This window comes from Gymnoscopelus microlampas (genome assembly GCF_963454915.1).
Source record: "Gymnoscopelus microlampas genome assembly, chromosome: 22".
In the NCBI taxonomy this organism is placed as follows: Eukaryota; Metazoa; Chordata; class Actinopteri; order Myctophiformes; family Myctophidae; genus Gymnoscopelus; species Gymnoscopelus microlampas.
The window spans coordinates 44,172,815-44,188,240 of record NC_139959.1 but is presented as its reverse complement, the minus strand read 5'-3'; the positions used below and the strand labels follow the sequence as shown (position 1 = coordinate 44,188,240).

Sequence of the window (15,426 nt, the reverse complement as noted above, 5' to 3'; positions counted from 1 at the left end):
TAAGTACATGTACTGAAGTACGCTTTTGAAGAATTCTTTCTTTACTGGAGTATTTCCCATTTCCAATACTTTTACTTCTACTCCACTACATCTCAGAGGCAAATATTGGTACTTTTACTCCACTACAATTATTTGAAAACTTTAGTTACTAGTTACTTTGCAGGGTTAGATTATTATCACAAAACATACATTAACGGCCTGGGCCGCAGCGTGGCGGTCCAGGCACCCTAGGCTGCTATGCCAGCCTGACAGCGTGTCGCGGGTTCGACTCCCGATCCGGACGACCTTTGCTGCGTGTCACCCCCCCCCCCGTCTCTCTCCCCATTTCCTGTCAGTCTACTGTCATCTATCAATAAAAGGCAAAAAGCCCCAAAAATATCTTTGAAAAAATACATTAACCACTTCAGCCCTATATACATTTCGGCCATTTGAAAATAGCCGATCTACATGCTTACAATGCGTTGTGAGCATGGTGAGCTTGTAGATTTGCTATTTTCAAAATATTTGTATGCATTTTGAACTTGTGAAATGGGATATCCTGCACAATGAGTACTTTTACTTTTGGTACTTAAAGTACATTTTGATACCAATGCTTTTGTAATTTTACTCAAGTAAATTTTGAATCCCTTACTTTTACTTGTAACTTTCCACACTGCAGTATTGATACTTTTACTTAAGTAAATCATTTGAGTACCTTTTCCACGACTGGTTTTACCTTTAGTACATTTGAAATTAACCTAGAAATATGATTATCTCCACCAGGCCGGGCGGCCAAAGGTCGGAGATAATGTTTTTTTGTGTGCGTGTGCGTGTGCGTGTGCGTGTGAGCGCTTTGTGGCCTGTCTGATGAACCTAAGTGATTTATATTATATTATTATAATATACTTAGCAGAGTGCCAGTGTCGTGTGCCGGAAATAGCAGATCTACAAGCTCACGAAGCGTGACATTGTGAGCTTCTAGATCTGCTATTTTCATAGTGTTTTGTGAGCTTGTAGATCTGCTATTTTCATTGTGTCCTGTCTGTCTGGCAGAATGTGTGTCTTGTTCCTTCTCACCGAAAATAGCTGATCTACGACACTGGCACTCTGCTAAGTATATTATAATAATATAATATAAATCACTTAGGGTCATCAGACAGGAATGTGTGTCTTGTTACTCTGTGACCCTTCAGAGCTTGTAGATCGCCTATTTTTGCTATTTTGCCAAAATGTTAGTCCCTGGCCCCTCAAACATTCTTTCAAACACGTCCCTGATGGGCACACACACACACACACACACACACACGCACACACACACACACACACACACACACACACACACACACACACACACACACACACACACACACACACACACACACACACACACACACACACACACGTATGTTATGTGTGTGCACGTGAGTGTGCATGTGATCTTGATAAGAGGCCACAAAGCGCAGCACCATCCATGTCAAATCTGCAATAACACACGCTGTGTGCAGGGCTGGATTAGCCATTGGGCCGCCGTGGCCCCAGGGCCCTGGGCTCTTAGGGGCCCTTCGATGGAACTGGACCGCGCGGCCAACGACAATTTACTCAAATTAAATGTGTAGGTTAATCAAATATCAAATGTGTATCAGGAGAATCCCTCCACTGTATTTACAGCAGTGATTCTTTGGGTTGAGGCCCTGCAAGGGCTCCAAGGGCTCCTGGGGCCCTTCCATATATGATGGAATATGATTAAGGATTTCATATCATACACACCATACCTGTAACTTTCACTAGCCCCCCAAAAAGAGGGGCTGGGGGGGGGGGGGGGGGAGGCTTAAAACATTGGCAGCCCCAGGGCCCTTGCGGGGGTTAATCCGTCCGTGTGTGTGTGTGTGTGTGTGTGTGTGTGTGTGTGTGTGTGTGTGTGTGTGTGTGTGTGTGTGTGTGTGTGTGAGAATTGATAATACGATTAAATGACATTAATTAGCAGTTAATGCATTACTTATAAGTCCTTAAGATGCATATTAACCTTATTATGTGTTACAGGTCTTATTAATAGCAATGTTTATTGTTAGATTATAACACATGTGTATGTGGTTATAAGACATGTGTTAACAGTTTATAAACTGCTTAAAGGGATATTTCACTTTTAAACATGTTTTGGGTGATTTTAACATTTACTCAGGCTTTAGAGTTTCACCACAGACAGGTTTTAAGTTGTTTGATTCAGTATTTATATATACATGATATTCATTTTATCAGACACGTTTATTCAGTCTCACTAACTTACCTATTATATCACAGTGTTCAACCTTTACTAATGTGTGTCGTTGCTTTATTAACATTAAAACATAGTTTATTGTGCATTTATTAGTGGTTAATATGCAATTAACAGTTGATTTTTGCATCTACCTGTTGGGAACACAAAGTGGGAACAATGCCTTATTAAAGGGTTAGTTCAGATTTTTGGACTTAAAGCTGTAGGAAATACTTGCCATGAATGTAGTGGTTGCAAAGGTATTAATTGATTGCCCGAGTCCCCTGGTCAGAGTTCTGGTCCGGTTATGGTCTGGTTCTGATGAATATGAAGTAGTTCTGGTAGATTAGTAGATTTGGTGGGGGCCGCTCATTAAAAATAAATGAATTTTAAAAAAACTAGCGTAATTTGTATTGTTGACCTATTTCTACCATATAGTGCAGGTTTCGTTCAACTTCGACCCCTCTGTCACATGGTACTATTGTTTGTATCTAGAATCACTGCACCACGGCAGCCTACTCACGCACAAACTATATGACACAAAACATTGTACAGAGGGGTCTAAGTTGAACGAAACCTGCACTATATGGTAGAAATAGGCCAACAATACGAATTACGCTAGTTTTTAAAAAATCATTTATCTTTAATGAGCGGCCCCCACCAGATCTACTAATCTACCGGAACTACTTAATATTCATCAGAACCGGACCAGAAATATGACCACGGGACTCGGGTAATCAATTAATACCTTTGCAACCACTACATTCATGACATTCAAGTATTTCCTACAGCTTTAAGTCCAAAAATCTGAACTAACCCTTTAAGGTTAACAATTACTTTATTAACAAATACTTTATTATGCACTTGACAGTTAACTATGATTTTTGCCTCTACCTGGTCTAAAGTGGGAACAATGCCTTAAATGGAAACATTCCCAAACCCCCAAATTAGTATGTATTTGTCCACGACCTCCATCTGAAAATGTTTAGTGCCACGGATATAAGATTTACAACATTCTTCTTCTTCTTCTTCTTCTTCTTCTTCTTCTTCTTCTTCTTCTTCTTCTTCTTCTTCTTCTTCTTCTTCTTCTTCTTCTTCTTCTTCTTCTTCTTCTTCTTCTTCTTCTTCTTATCTGGAGTCATTAATGTGCATTATGCACATAGAGTATTTCCTGTTTTCTGATCTATTGCATTGACTGTAACCCTGACAGGTTTAATAAAGACCTAAAGATGGGTCAGTCTGTGGGGAGAGAGGGGAAGGGACCTGACAAACCGTCTCCAACACCCAGCCGTGTGTCTCTGAAGAGTGACCGGTCTAAAGGAAGAGCTCCTGACTTCAGTATTGAACCTGGACCTCCAGACAATAAGTAAGTGAATCCTCCTATGAGACTGTGGGTTAATTAACGAGCCTTACAGCTGAAAACAGCTGACAAACCTCTGAATATGCTTTTGTCTTATAACAGTCTGTGTCATGTGTGAATATGTGTCTGTTTATTTATTTGAAGGTTTTCTCTAACTCAAGAACTCTGATGACAGTCAGATCAGATGTGATCTGATGCAGCAGGCATTACTGTTGAAAATAGTGGAGGGGGGGGGTCAGTGGAACTGTGCTGGGAGGAACCAACACACAGTGGAACAGATGGTTAAATGAATAGCTGGATATCACAACCGTGACACGCTGTGGGGAATTTGTGGCAGAGGTATATGGAGGTTTTCCCTTTCTGGCGATATTATTTGGTACGGATTACAACAACAGTGGGCCTGTGGATCAATACGCAGCGCGACAGCTTAGCTATAACAACACTGTACAGCTCATGACCCTGAAGCTAGATAGGAGAGTGTGGAGGGCAGCGATTCAGGAGTACCAAGTTGGTCTTGGCTTGACTGCACTCTCTCATCGCACATTTAACTGAAAAACAAGACATAGAGTCTAATAACGGTGTATCCTCCCTGTCCAATGTTTAGCTATAGATTGTAAGTTACTATGTGTGCAGTTTGTGAATGAAGTGGTACAAATGTCAATGTAGTGTTCAGTGGTGAAGCTGAACTACAGACAGGTTGCTTGTGTGCATGTCCTATCTATGAAATCATCTATGGAATATGTATCTGTCTGTCCGTCCATTTATCTGTTTTACTGTCACTGTACTATTTTAGTCCTATTTTCAACTATTCTTGAAATGGTTATTGCTGCAATGTCAAGGAGCCTAAACACAATAATCGTACTCTTTTATACTTGAACAAATGACATATTGTTCACATGATAATAGTAGAAACATTTGTATGATTCCAGAAGTGTTCACCACAGACCAGAGTCTTCAGCAGCCAGCTGTGTGTCTATGCAGAGTGACCGGTCTGAAGGATTGGTTCCTGACTTCAATGAACCTGAACCTCCACACACAACGTATGTGAATCCTCCTATACAATATACACTATACTCTGTCTGTCTGTCTGTCTGTCTGTGTGTCCTACCGTCCGTCCGTCCGTCCGTCCGTCTCTCTCTCTAGATGCAAGCCCAGGTGTGCCAGAGAATTGAATTTATCTCTTCAGTGTAACCACGTAGACCCTCTAAAATTAGTAAAACAGACCTGAATTGCACTGTACTTGGTGCATTCTTAACTGAAAAAAAGAAATAGAGTCTAATAACAGTGTGTCCTCCCTGTTCAATGTTTAGCTATAGATTGTAAGTTACTATGTGTGCAGTTTGTGAATGAAGTCGTACAAATTACAATGTAGTGTTCAGTGGTGAAGCTGAACTACAGACAGGTTGCTTGTGTGCATGTCCTATCTATGAAATCATTTATGGAATATGTGTCTGTATGTCTGTCCTTCCATGTATCTGTGCCACTGTCATTGTACCGTTTTAGTCCTATTTTCTATTATTCTTCTATTGTTTGCTGCTGCAATGTCATGGAGCCTAAACCCAATAATCTTAGGGCGGATTCAGACTATGGTCCCAGGTGCGCACCCCGGACCACATGGCAGATGTTGAGGTAGTGTGAACATAGCAAACCGTTCCCTGTAACGCATCACTGTACCGTACCCGAAACCACCTGGGGAGGTAGTCTCGGGTCCGATTGATGCGGACTCGGGAACGGAACGTTGCAATGTGAATCCATCCGTACTGACAGGAGGAAGTGGACTGCTAATCATATATCATTTATATATTTTTATAATGACACATTATTTTAGCTGGGTTATACCTTCTCATAGTTCTACTTGAATGTTGACAAGAAACAATAATCCCGCTAGTGTTTGAGTAGCGCGAGACGTGAAAAAACGTAAACAAAAAACACATGTGTAGCGAACATTGCCACTAAGATAAATATGCCAAGGATTCGTAGGTGACGTCACTGCTAAAATACCAAGGATACATCAGTGACGTCGCTATCATATTGATAATAACATAGACGTGAGAGACAAGGTTACATTTTGAGGTTTCAAAGACCAACGCACACACTGCTTTGGTTGTTTATTGTTGTTCTGTTATTATTATAACTCAAGACAACGTCAGGAACACAGTCAAACTTTATTATTCACTCTACACTCTGACAAGTGACTCTTCTTCTGTGAATGACATTCTCCGTCTCCCAAAGCCCCATAGTCAACAGCGCCCCCATGAGGCACATATTTACCATTACTGTTAAATGAAAATGGTCTCGGGTGCGGAAGAATCTTGGCCAATGTGAATACTGGCCAGCTGAGAGAGGCCAATGGTACTCGGGAACGGTTCGAATCAATCGGACCCAGTCTGAATCCGCCCTTACTCTTTTGCACTTGAACAAATGACATGTTGTTCACATGATAATAGTAGAAACATTTGTATGATTCCAGAAGTGTTCACCACAGACCAGAATCTTCAGCAGCCAGCTGTGTGTCTCTGCAGAGTGACCAGTCTAAAGGAGGAGCTCCTGACTTCAATGAACCTGAACCTCCACACACAAAGTACGTGAATCCTCCTATTCACCTGTTTCCTAGGCTGTGTATTTTCCACTTCCTGTCGATTTGATCCAGTGAAATCCAATGAAACTGGTCAGATGACCAATGATATCCAATGAAATCGACAGGAAGTGGAAAACACACAGCCTAGGAAACAGGTGAATACAATATACACTATACTCTGTCTGTCTGTCTGTCCGTCCTACCGTCCGTCCGTCTCTCTAGACGCAAGCCCAGGTGTGTCGGAGAATTTAATTTATCATTTCAGTGTAACCACGTAGTCATCTTTAGTCCATATAGTGCTGGGCTACAACAGCTACTGAGGATATGTTCACAGTATGGCTTTGATTTTAATATAAAATACAACGCTAAAAAGAGTAAGGTCATGATTGTCCGAAGTAGGGAAGACAGATGATCTACCTTTCCTGACTTCTACCTGGCTGGCACTGCCCTTAGTGTGTGCAGTGAGATTACTTATTTGGGACATATTATCTCCAATGACCTAACAGATGACAAAGACATCTATAGGCAGCGGCGTAAGCTGTATGCCCAAGCAAACATGCTGTGCCGCAAATTTAGCATGTGCTCAGTACCTGTGAAGATCTCACTGTTTAGATCCTTCTGTACACCACTGTATACTGCCCACCTTTGGAGTCGCTTCAGGCAAGGCAGCTTCAGGCGCCTTACAGTGGCCTATAATGACTGCATGAGGCTGCTGCTGAGAGCTCCAAGAAGCTCCAGTGCAAGCCAGATGTTTGTTAGTGTTGGGGTACCCACCTGTGCTGCTGTGCTACGCAACCTTATGTATAGGTTTATGTGTAGAGCATTGGAGTCAGTAAATGACATAATCGCTGTCATAACAGACCCCACACGAAGCTCTGTCAGGTTCACCTCTAGATTGTGGAACCATTGGCGCACATGTCTGTATGTCAGAAACTGAACAATGTAAGCTATTTGCATTATTTTTATTTATTTTATTTTATTTTCTGTTTTTACTGTGTGGTGTTGTTTTCTTGTGATATGGATCCTCCTGGGTCTGAAATAAAGATTGAATTGAAAAACCCTCTATACTTAATAAAACAGACCTGAATTGCACTGTACTTGGTGCAAAAAAAGCACCAAGTACAGTGCAATTCACCAAAAAGCAGATCTACAGTGGTACCAATCTGGTCGTCGCTATTTTCAAAACAGTACCTTGAGGTGGTGATGGGTACCTTTCTCAGCCGCTCCCCCCAGATTCTCAGCCACGCCCCCTAGACATATTTTATTGGATGGACAGACAGACAGGCGATATTATTTGGTACGGATTGCAACAACAGTGGGTCTGTCGATCGATACACAGCGCGACAGCTTAGCTATAACAACACTGTACAGCTCATGACCTTGAAGCTAGATAGGAGAGTGTGGAGGGCAGCGATTCAGGAGTACCAAGTTGGTCTTGGCTTGACTGCACTCTCTCATCCCACATTTAACTGAAAGACATAGAGTCTAATAACTCCCTGTCCAATGTTTAGCTATAGATTGTAAGTTACTATGTGTGCAGTTTGCGAATGAAGTCGTACAAATTACAATGTAGTGTTCAGTGGTGAAGCTGAACTACAGACAGGTTGCTTGTGTGCATGTCCTATCTATGAAATCATCTATGGAATATGTGTCTGTCTGTCCGTCCAGTTATCTGTGCCACTGTCATTGTACCGTTTTAGTCATATTTTCTACTATTCTTCTATTGTTTGTTGCTGTGATGTCAAGGTGCCAAAACCCAATAATCTTACTCTTTTGCACTTGATCAAATGACATATTGTTCACATGATAATAGTAGAAACATTTGTATGATTCCAGAAGTGTTCACCACAGACCAGAGTCTTCAGCAGCCAGCTGTGTGTCTATGCAGAGTGACCGGTCTAAAGGAGGAGCTCCTGACTTCAATGAACCTGAACCTTCAGACACAATGTACAGATGTGCCACTTCAAAACTTCACACGTTACTGTTCTTTCCCTGATAGTGCCCTGAAAAGGCATTTTTTTCCTCCCTTTTCTGCCCTTAAAATGCACTGTTTTGCCCCTGAAAAGAAGTTGTCACTACACACCCCCGTTTTTCCCTTCAACAGACATCCATATACATGAGAACAAAATAATGTGTGTTGAACAAGGTGTCAGACTCATTATGAGGCGAAAGGTGATTTGACCAGTTGCTCAAATGAATTAGCATCATAAAAGCAGTGATCATCAAAATAATTCAGCATTTTAAATGCCCTTCTTTGTCCCTCTTATTGCCCTGGGAATCCCCTGAAAATGTACTGTCTTGGCGATGGCAGGACATGTGAAGTTTTGAAGTGGCACATCTGTATGTGAATCCTCCTATACAATATACACTATACTCTGTCTGTCTGCCTGTCTGTCTGTCTGTCTGTCTGTCTGTCTGTCTGTCTGTCTGTCTGTCTGTCTGTCTGTCTGTCTGTCTGTCTGTCTGTCTGTCCGTCTCTCTAGATGCAATCCCAGGTGTGTCGGAGAATTGAATGTATCACTTCAGTGTAACCACGTAGACCCCTCTATACTTAGTAAAACAGACCTGAATTTCACAGTACTTGGTGCATTCTTTTTCAATTTATAAAAAATATAAAAAAGCAGATCTACAGTGCTACCAAGCTGGTAACGTGGCTATTTTCGAAACAGTACCTTGAGGCGGCGATGGGTACCTTTCTCAGCCACTCCCCCAGATTCTCAGCCACGCCCCCTAGACATATTTTATTTTATTTCAATGTGTAGTGTGGCCATTCAGCCAAGGGGTGGTGCAAGTAAAAGTCTGGTATTCAGAATTTACTTTAGTAAAAGTACAAAAGTATTAGCATCTATCTATCTATATCTATCGGACGATCGATCGCCAGGTGTGCCTTGGTACCAAAAAGGTTGGCAAACACTGATCTACGGGGACCTACCATGGGTCAGAGAGAAAAGGATGAGGGTCAGGCACACGGAACTAGTGGCACGCAAACTGACACTATGGGAGCTATCCCAGGGCAGCCCAGGAAAGGCAAGAAGCACACCACCTAGATGCACTGCAGCACGACAGCTTAGCTAACAACACTGTAGAGCTCAAGACCCTGAAGCTACAGTAGATAGAAGAGTGTGGAGGACAACGATTCAGGAGTCCTGAGTTGGTCTTGGCTTGACTGCACTCTCTCATCACACATGTGCACATTTAACTGAAAACAAGAAATAGAGTCTAATAACAGCGTGTCCTCCCTGTCTAATGTTTAGCTATAGATTGTAAGTTACTATGTGTGCAGTTTGTGAATGAAGTCGTACAAATTACAATGTAGTGTTCAGTGGTGAAGCTGAACTACAGACAGGTTGCTTGTGTGCATGTCCTATCTATGAAATCATTTATGGAATATGTGTCTGTCTGTCTGTCCTTCCATGTATCTGTGCCACTGTCATTGTACCGTTTTAGTCCTATTTTCTATTATTCTTCTATTGTTTGTTGCTGCAATGTCATGGAGCCTAAACCCAATAATCTTAGGGCGGATTCACCCCGGTGCGCACCCCGGACCACATGGCAGATGTTGAGGTAGTGTGAACATAGCAAACCGTTCCCTGTAACGCATCACTGTACCGTACCCGAAACCACCTGGGGAGGTAGTCTCGGGTCCGATTGAAGCGGACTCGGGAACGGAACGTTGCAATGTGAATCCATCCGTACTGACAGGAGGAAGTGGACTGCTAATCATATATCATTTATATATTTTTATAATGACACATTATTTTAGCTGGGTTATACCTTCTCATAGTTCTACTTGAATGTTGACAAGAAATAATAATCCCGCTAGTGTTTGAGTAGCGCGAGCCGTGAAAAAACGTAAACAAAAAACACATGTGTAGCGAACATTGCCACTAGGATAAATATGCCAAGGATTCGTAGGTGACGTCACTGCTAAAATACCAAGGATGCATCAGTGACGTCGCTATCATATTGATAATAACAGAGACGTGAGAGACAACGTTACATTTTGAGGTTTCAAAGACCAACGCACACACTGCTTTGGTTGTTTATTGTTGTTCTGTTATTATTATAACTCAAGATAACGTCAGGAACACAGTCAAACTTTATTATTCACTCTACACTCTGACAAGTGACTCTTCTTCTGTGAATGACATTCTCCGTCTCCCAAAGCCCCATAGTCAACAGCGCCCCCATGAGGCACATATTTACCATTACTATTGAATGAAAATGGTCTCGGGTGCGGAAGAATCTTGGCCAATGTGAATACTGGCCAGCTGAGAGAGGCCAATGGTACTCTGGAACGGTTCGAATCAATCGGACCCAGTCTGAATCCGCCCTTACTCTTTTGCACCTGAACATATTACATGTTGTTCACATGATAATAGTAGAAACATTTGTATGATTCCAGAAGTGTTCACCACAGACCAGAGTCTTCAGCAGCCAGCTGTGTGTCTATGCAGAGTGACCGGTCTAAAGGAGGAGCTCCTGACTTCAATGAACCTGAACCTCCACACACAAAGTACGTGAATCCTCCTATTCACCTGTTTCCTAGGCTGTGTATTTTCCACTTCCTGTCGATTTGATCCAATGAAATCCAATGAAACTGGTCAGATGACCAATGATATCCAATGAAATCGACAGGAAGTGGAAAACACACAGCCTAGGAAACAGGTGAATACAACATACACTATACTCTGTCTGTCTGTCTGTCTGTCTGTCTGTCTGTCTGTCTGTCTGTCTGTCTGTCTGTCTGTCTGTCTGTCTGTCTGTCTGTCCGTCCGTCCTACCGTCCGTCTCTCTAGACGCAAGCCCAGGTGTGTTGGAGAATGGAATTTATCATTTCAGTGTAAACACGTAGACCCTCTATACTTAGTAAAACAGACCTGAATTGCACTGTACTTGGTGCAAAAAAAGCACAAAGTACAGTGCAATTCACCAAAAAGCAGATCTACAGTGGTAACAAGCTGGTCGTCGCTATTTTCAAAACAGTACCTTGAGGTGGTGATGGGTACCTTTCTCAGCCGCTCCCCCAGATTCTCAGCCACGCCCCCTAGACATATTTTATTGGATGGACAGACAGACAGGCGATATTATTTGGTACGGATTGCAACAACAGTGGGTCTGTCGATCGATACACAGCGCTACAGCTTAGCTATAACAACACTGTACAGCTCATGACCCTGAAGCTAGATAGGAGAGTGTGGAGGGCAGCGATTCAGGAGTACCAAGTTGGTCTTGGCTTGACTGCACTCCCTCATCGCACATTTAACTGAAAAACAAGACTTAGAGTCTAATAACTCCCTGTCCAATGTTTAGCTATAGATTGTAAGTTAGATGTGTGCAGTTTGTGAATGAAGTGGTACAAATGTCAATGTAGTGTTCAGTGGTGAAGCTGAACTACAGACAGGTTGCTTGTGTGCATGTCCTATCTATGAAATCATCTATGGAATATTTATCTGTCTGTCTGTCTGTCTGTCTGTCTGTCTGTCTGTCTGTCTGTCTGTCTGTCTGTCTGTCTGTCTGTCTGTCCGTCCATGTATCTGTGCTACTGTCATTGTACTGTTTTAGTCCTATTTTCTACTATTCTTCTATTGTTTGTTGCTGCAATGTCAAGGAGCCTAAACCCAATAATCTTACTCTTTCATACTTGAACATATGGCATATCGTTCACATGATAATAGTAGCAACATTTGTATGATTCCAGAAGTGTTCACCACAGACCAGAGTCTTCAGCAGCCAGCTGTGTGTCTATGCAGAGTGACCGGTCTAGAGACAGAGCTCCTGAATTCAGTGAACCTGAACCTTCAGACACAAAGTATGTGAATCCTCCTATACAATATACACTATACTCTGTCTGTCTGTCTGTCTGTCTGTCTGTCTGTCTGTCTGTCTGTCTGTCTGTCTGTCTGTCTGTCTGTCTGTCTAGATGCAAGCCCAGGTGTGCCGGAGAATTGAATTTATCACTTCAGTGTAACCACTTAGACCCTCTATACTTAGTAAAACAGACCTGAATTGCACTGTACTTGGTGTGTTCTTTCCTAGACATATTTCATTTCATTTCAATGTGTAGTGTGGCCATTCAGCCACTGTGTGGCACAAGTAAAAGTCTGGTATTCAGAATTTACTTTAGTAAAAGTACAAAAGTATTGGCATCTATCTATCGATCTATCGGTCTCGGCTAGACAGCACTCTCTCATCGCACATGTGCATATTTAACTGAAAAACAAGACATAGAGTCTAATAACAGTGTGTCCTCCCTGTCCAATGTTTAGCTATAGATTGTTATGTGTGCAATCTGGGAACCCAGACTGCCAACTGAAAAGGACAAACAGCGACCTCTGCTGTTTGTTACTATGTCAGTTGGCTCTGGGCGGAAGAAAACGTAGCACAATATATATATATGTAAAGAAGGTCAAAGCAATTCCAGCCGGCAGATTCGTCGCACCATGGGAGCCAGACTGCAGCCGTGAGTTCAGTGGAATGCACTGGAGTTAATGAGAGCCCGGTGGATCAGCTCATGAACAAAATATATTTCTGAATGACTGAGACCTTTGTAAAGTAATTGCTTCTGGAAAATAAAAGAAGACATATCACACATTGTTTTCTGCTGGGTTGCTTTTCAATGTGTCCACTGTATAAGTTTATTGAGCTATCTAAAGAGCACAAAGTAGGCGATACTGCCGAGACAGAAACCAGTGTTGCCATGTCCACTTATTATAAGCGACTTTGGGCTTATTTTTCGGTGAAGTTGCTTGTAAATATTGGTAGTTGTGGGTTGCGGTTTTATGGGCTTTTTTCTAAAGTGTAGTTGATTATTTGGACTTGGGCTTCACAATTTAAAAAAAAAAATGTAAAAATTTTTAACCAGTGGTTCTTAATTATGTTTATGTCATGGACCCTCAAGTTAATATGTATTCGTCCCTAACCCCCATCTGAAAGTACCAGATTTGTGTTGTTAGTGTTTCAAAAATCCTCAATATTTCACATTTGACTTCAAGATTTTTTTTTAAACCCAGATCTGCAAGCTCACAACGCGTTGTGAGCTTGTAGATCGGCTATTTTCAATGTATACAGTAAAGGTTTAAAGTGCTCATAATGGCCTAATGCAAGTCTTCAACAGGGGTCCGCAACGCCTAGGGGGTCCGCCAAATTGTTGCTTGATTAGACAATAAAAATAAAAATAAATTATACATACATATATATACAAATATTTGATATATATATATATATATATATATGTGTGTGTGTGTGTGTGTGTGTGTGTGTGTGTGTGTGTGTTTTTAAATATCCATTTGTCTTCATATATTTTTTTAAAACATTTTCCACATTTATGTATTAAATAAATGATGATATCTATAAATGATTCTGTCCATTTTGAATAGCTTGTATACATGATTATTTTGCAATTGATAGATTGTTGTTCTCGGTTAATACGGTATGTTTATAAATGGCAGTGCGGCCACCCTACTCACTGTACCCTGTACATGTTTGTTTAATATAAAAGCATGAATATATTAATCTGTCTATTATTTTTAATAGCTTAGTATTGATGCACAATAACATGTATGTTTATGAAACACAATTGTATACATAATACATCTCCATCTCCCCATCAGTTTGGGAAAACGTTGAAGACCCCTGGCACCCGGTGCTTCTTTTGGGCTTGTTTTCCTAGACCTGATTGCTTATTTCTCTCACAAAATCTGGCAACACTGCCAGAGACGATTTTTATACAGTCTATGGACGATACATGCCGCTGTTTAGATGCCTCAATAAAATTATACAGTGTGCTAAAAAAAATCGAATTGATTGGATAAAAACCTGTGATATGTCTTCTTTTATATTCCTGAACCGATTATCTGACAAAGGACACAATCGTTCAGAAATAGTGTTTGTTCACAAGCTGGTCCACATGGCTGCCATAGACTTCATAGTATTTCACCAAACTTCCTGTTCCAGTTTTGGCTCCCATGCGCATCAATGGTAGCCTGATTATCAGACTGAAGCTGCAGTCCACTCAGAGAGTGGGCGGGGTCTATGGTATGGAACCAGGCTACATCAATGGCGTCTGCTATGCAAGCAATGGTGTCGGCCCGCCCCCTAGGCTGTCCCTTCCTTGTTTTCTAATTTCCTTGACGTGCGCAAGGAAACCGGGGTTTTGGTCTGCCTTCAGCGCATCACTTCCGGTGGTGCGACTATGTTTTCATTCCCACTAACAATACTTCTACACGGAACACTAACACCACTTCTCCCAGAGAACATGGATGGTTTTGGTTATAAGCCCACTTGTTTCTATGATGAAAGAGTAAGTTGAAATGTGAATATCTTTCTATGGTTTTGTCTGCTCCGCGGACGCTATTGTTAAATTAGTTTCGGTTAGTTTCGAGTGGGGAAGGATCGACGGACACGTGAATCCCGCCCACTACATTTGATTGGGTAAAGCGTGGCCTGCTTCCTGATCTGAAGGCACGCCCAGTGCGTACACATTATGACGAACCTCCCCGACAGATTCCAACGCAGAGCAGAATCTGTTCTTGAGAGATTACTATGTGTGTAGTTTGTGAATGAAGTCGTACAAATTACAATGTAGTGTTCAGTGGTGAAGCTGAACTACAGACAGGTTGCTTGTGTGCATGTCCTATCTATGAAACAATTGGGTAGCACTTTACAATAATGACCCGTTATAAAGCATTTATAAACGTTTATAAGCAGTTTGTAGACTATTAACAAATCATTAACAACCTGTTTGTTGACATTCGTAAATGATTACTAAAACATTTATAACTACAGTTACAAATCATTTATAAAGTATTAGTAAGTAGTGAACTATTCATTAATACGCCATTTATATACATCTGTAAATGATTATTAAATCATTTGTAACGACCCATTCTAAAGCATTTATAAACGTTTATAAGCAGTTTGTAGACTATTAACAAATCATTAACAACCTGTTTATTAACATTCGTAAATGATTACTAAAACCTTTATAACTACGGTTACAAATCATTTATAAAGTATTAGTAAGTAGTGAACTATTCATGAATACGCCATTTATATACATCTGTAAATGATTATTAAATCATATGTAACGACCCATTCTAAAGCATTTATAAACGTTTATAAGCAGTTTGTAGACTATTAACAAATCATTAACAACCTGTTTATTGACATTCGTAAATGATTACTAAAACCTTTATAACTACGGTTACAAATCATCTATAAAGGTATTAGTAAGTAGTAAAACTATTCATGAATAAG

At 41.1% G+C, this 15,426-nt stretch overlaps 1 protein-coding gene across 1 annotated transcript in view; it reads left to right on the top strand.

The window, feature by feature from the left end:
* The first annotated feature begins 6,159 nt into the window (after positions 1-6,159).
* The window catches only part of LOC311039183 (uncharacterized protein), a 396,442-nt gene continuing 387,175 nt past the window's right edge, over positions 6,160-15,426 (top strand). Inside the window, exons 1-2 of the mRNA XM_084048852.1 lie at positions 6,160-6,171; positions 10,589-10,684. Coding sequence (XP_083904978.1) covers positions 10,620-10,684 — 65 coding nt within the window. The 5' untranslated portion in view covers positions 6,160-6,171; positions 10,589-10,619. The remainder of the gene's footprint in view (positions 6,172-10,588; positions 10,685-15,426) is intronic.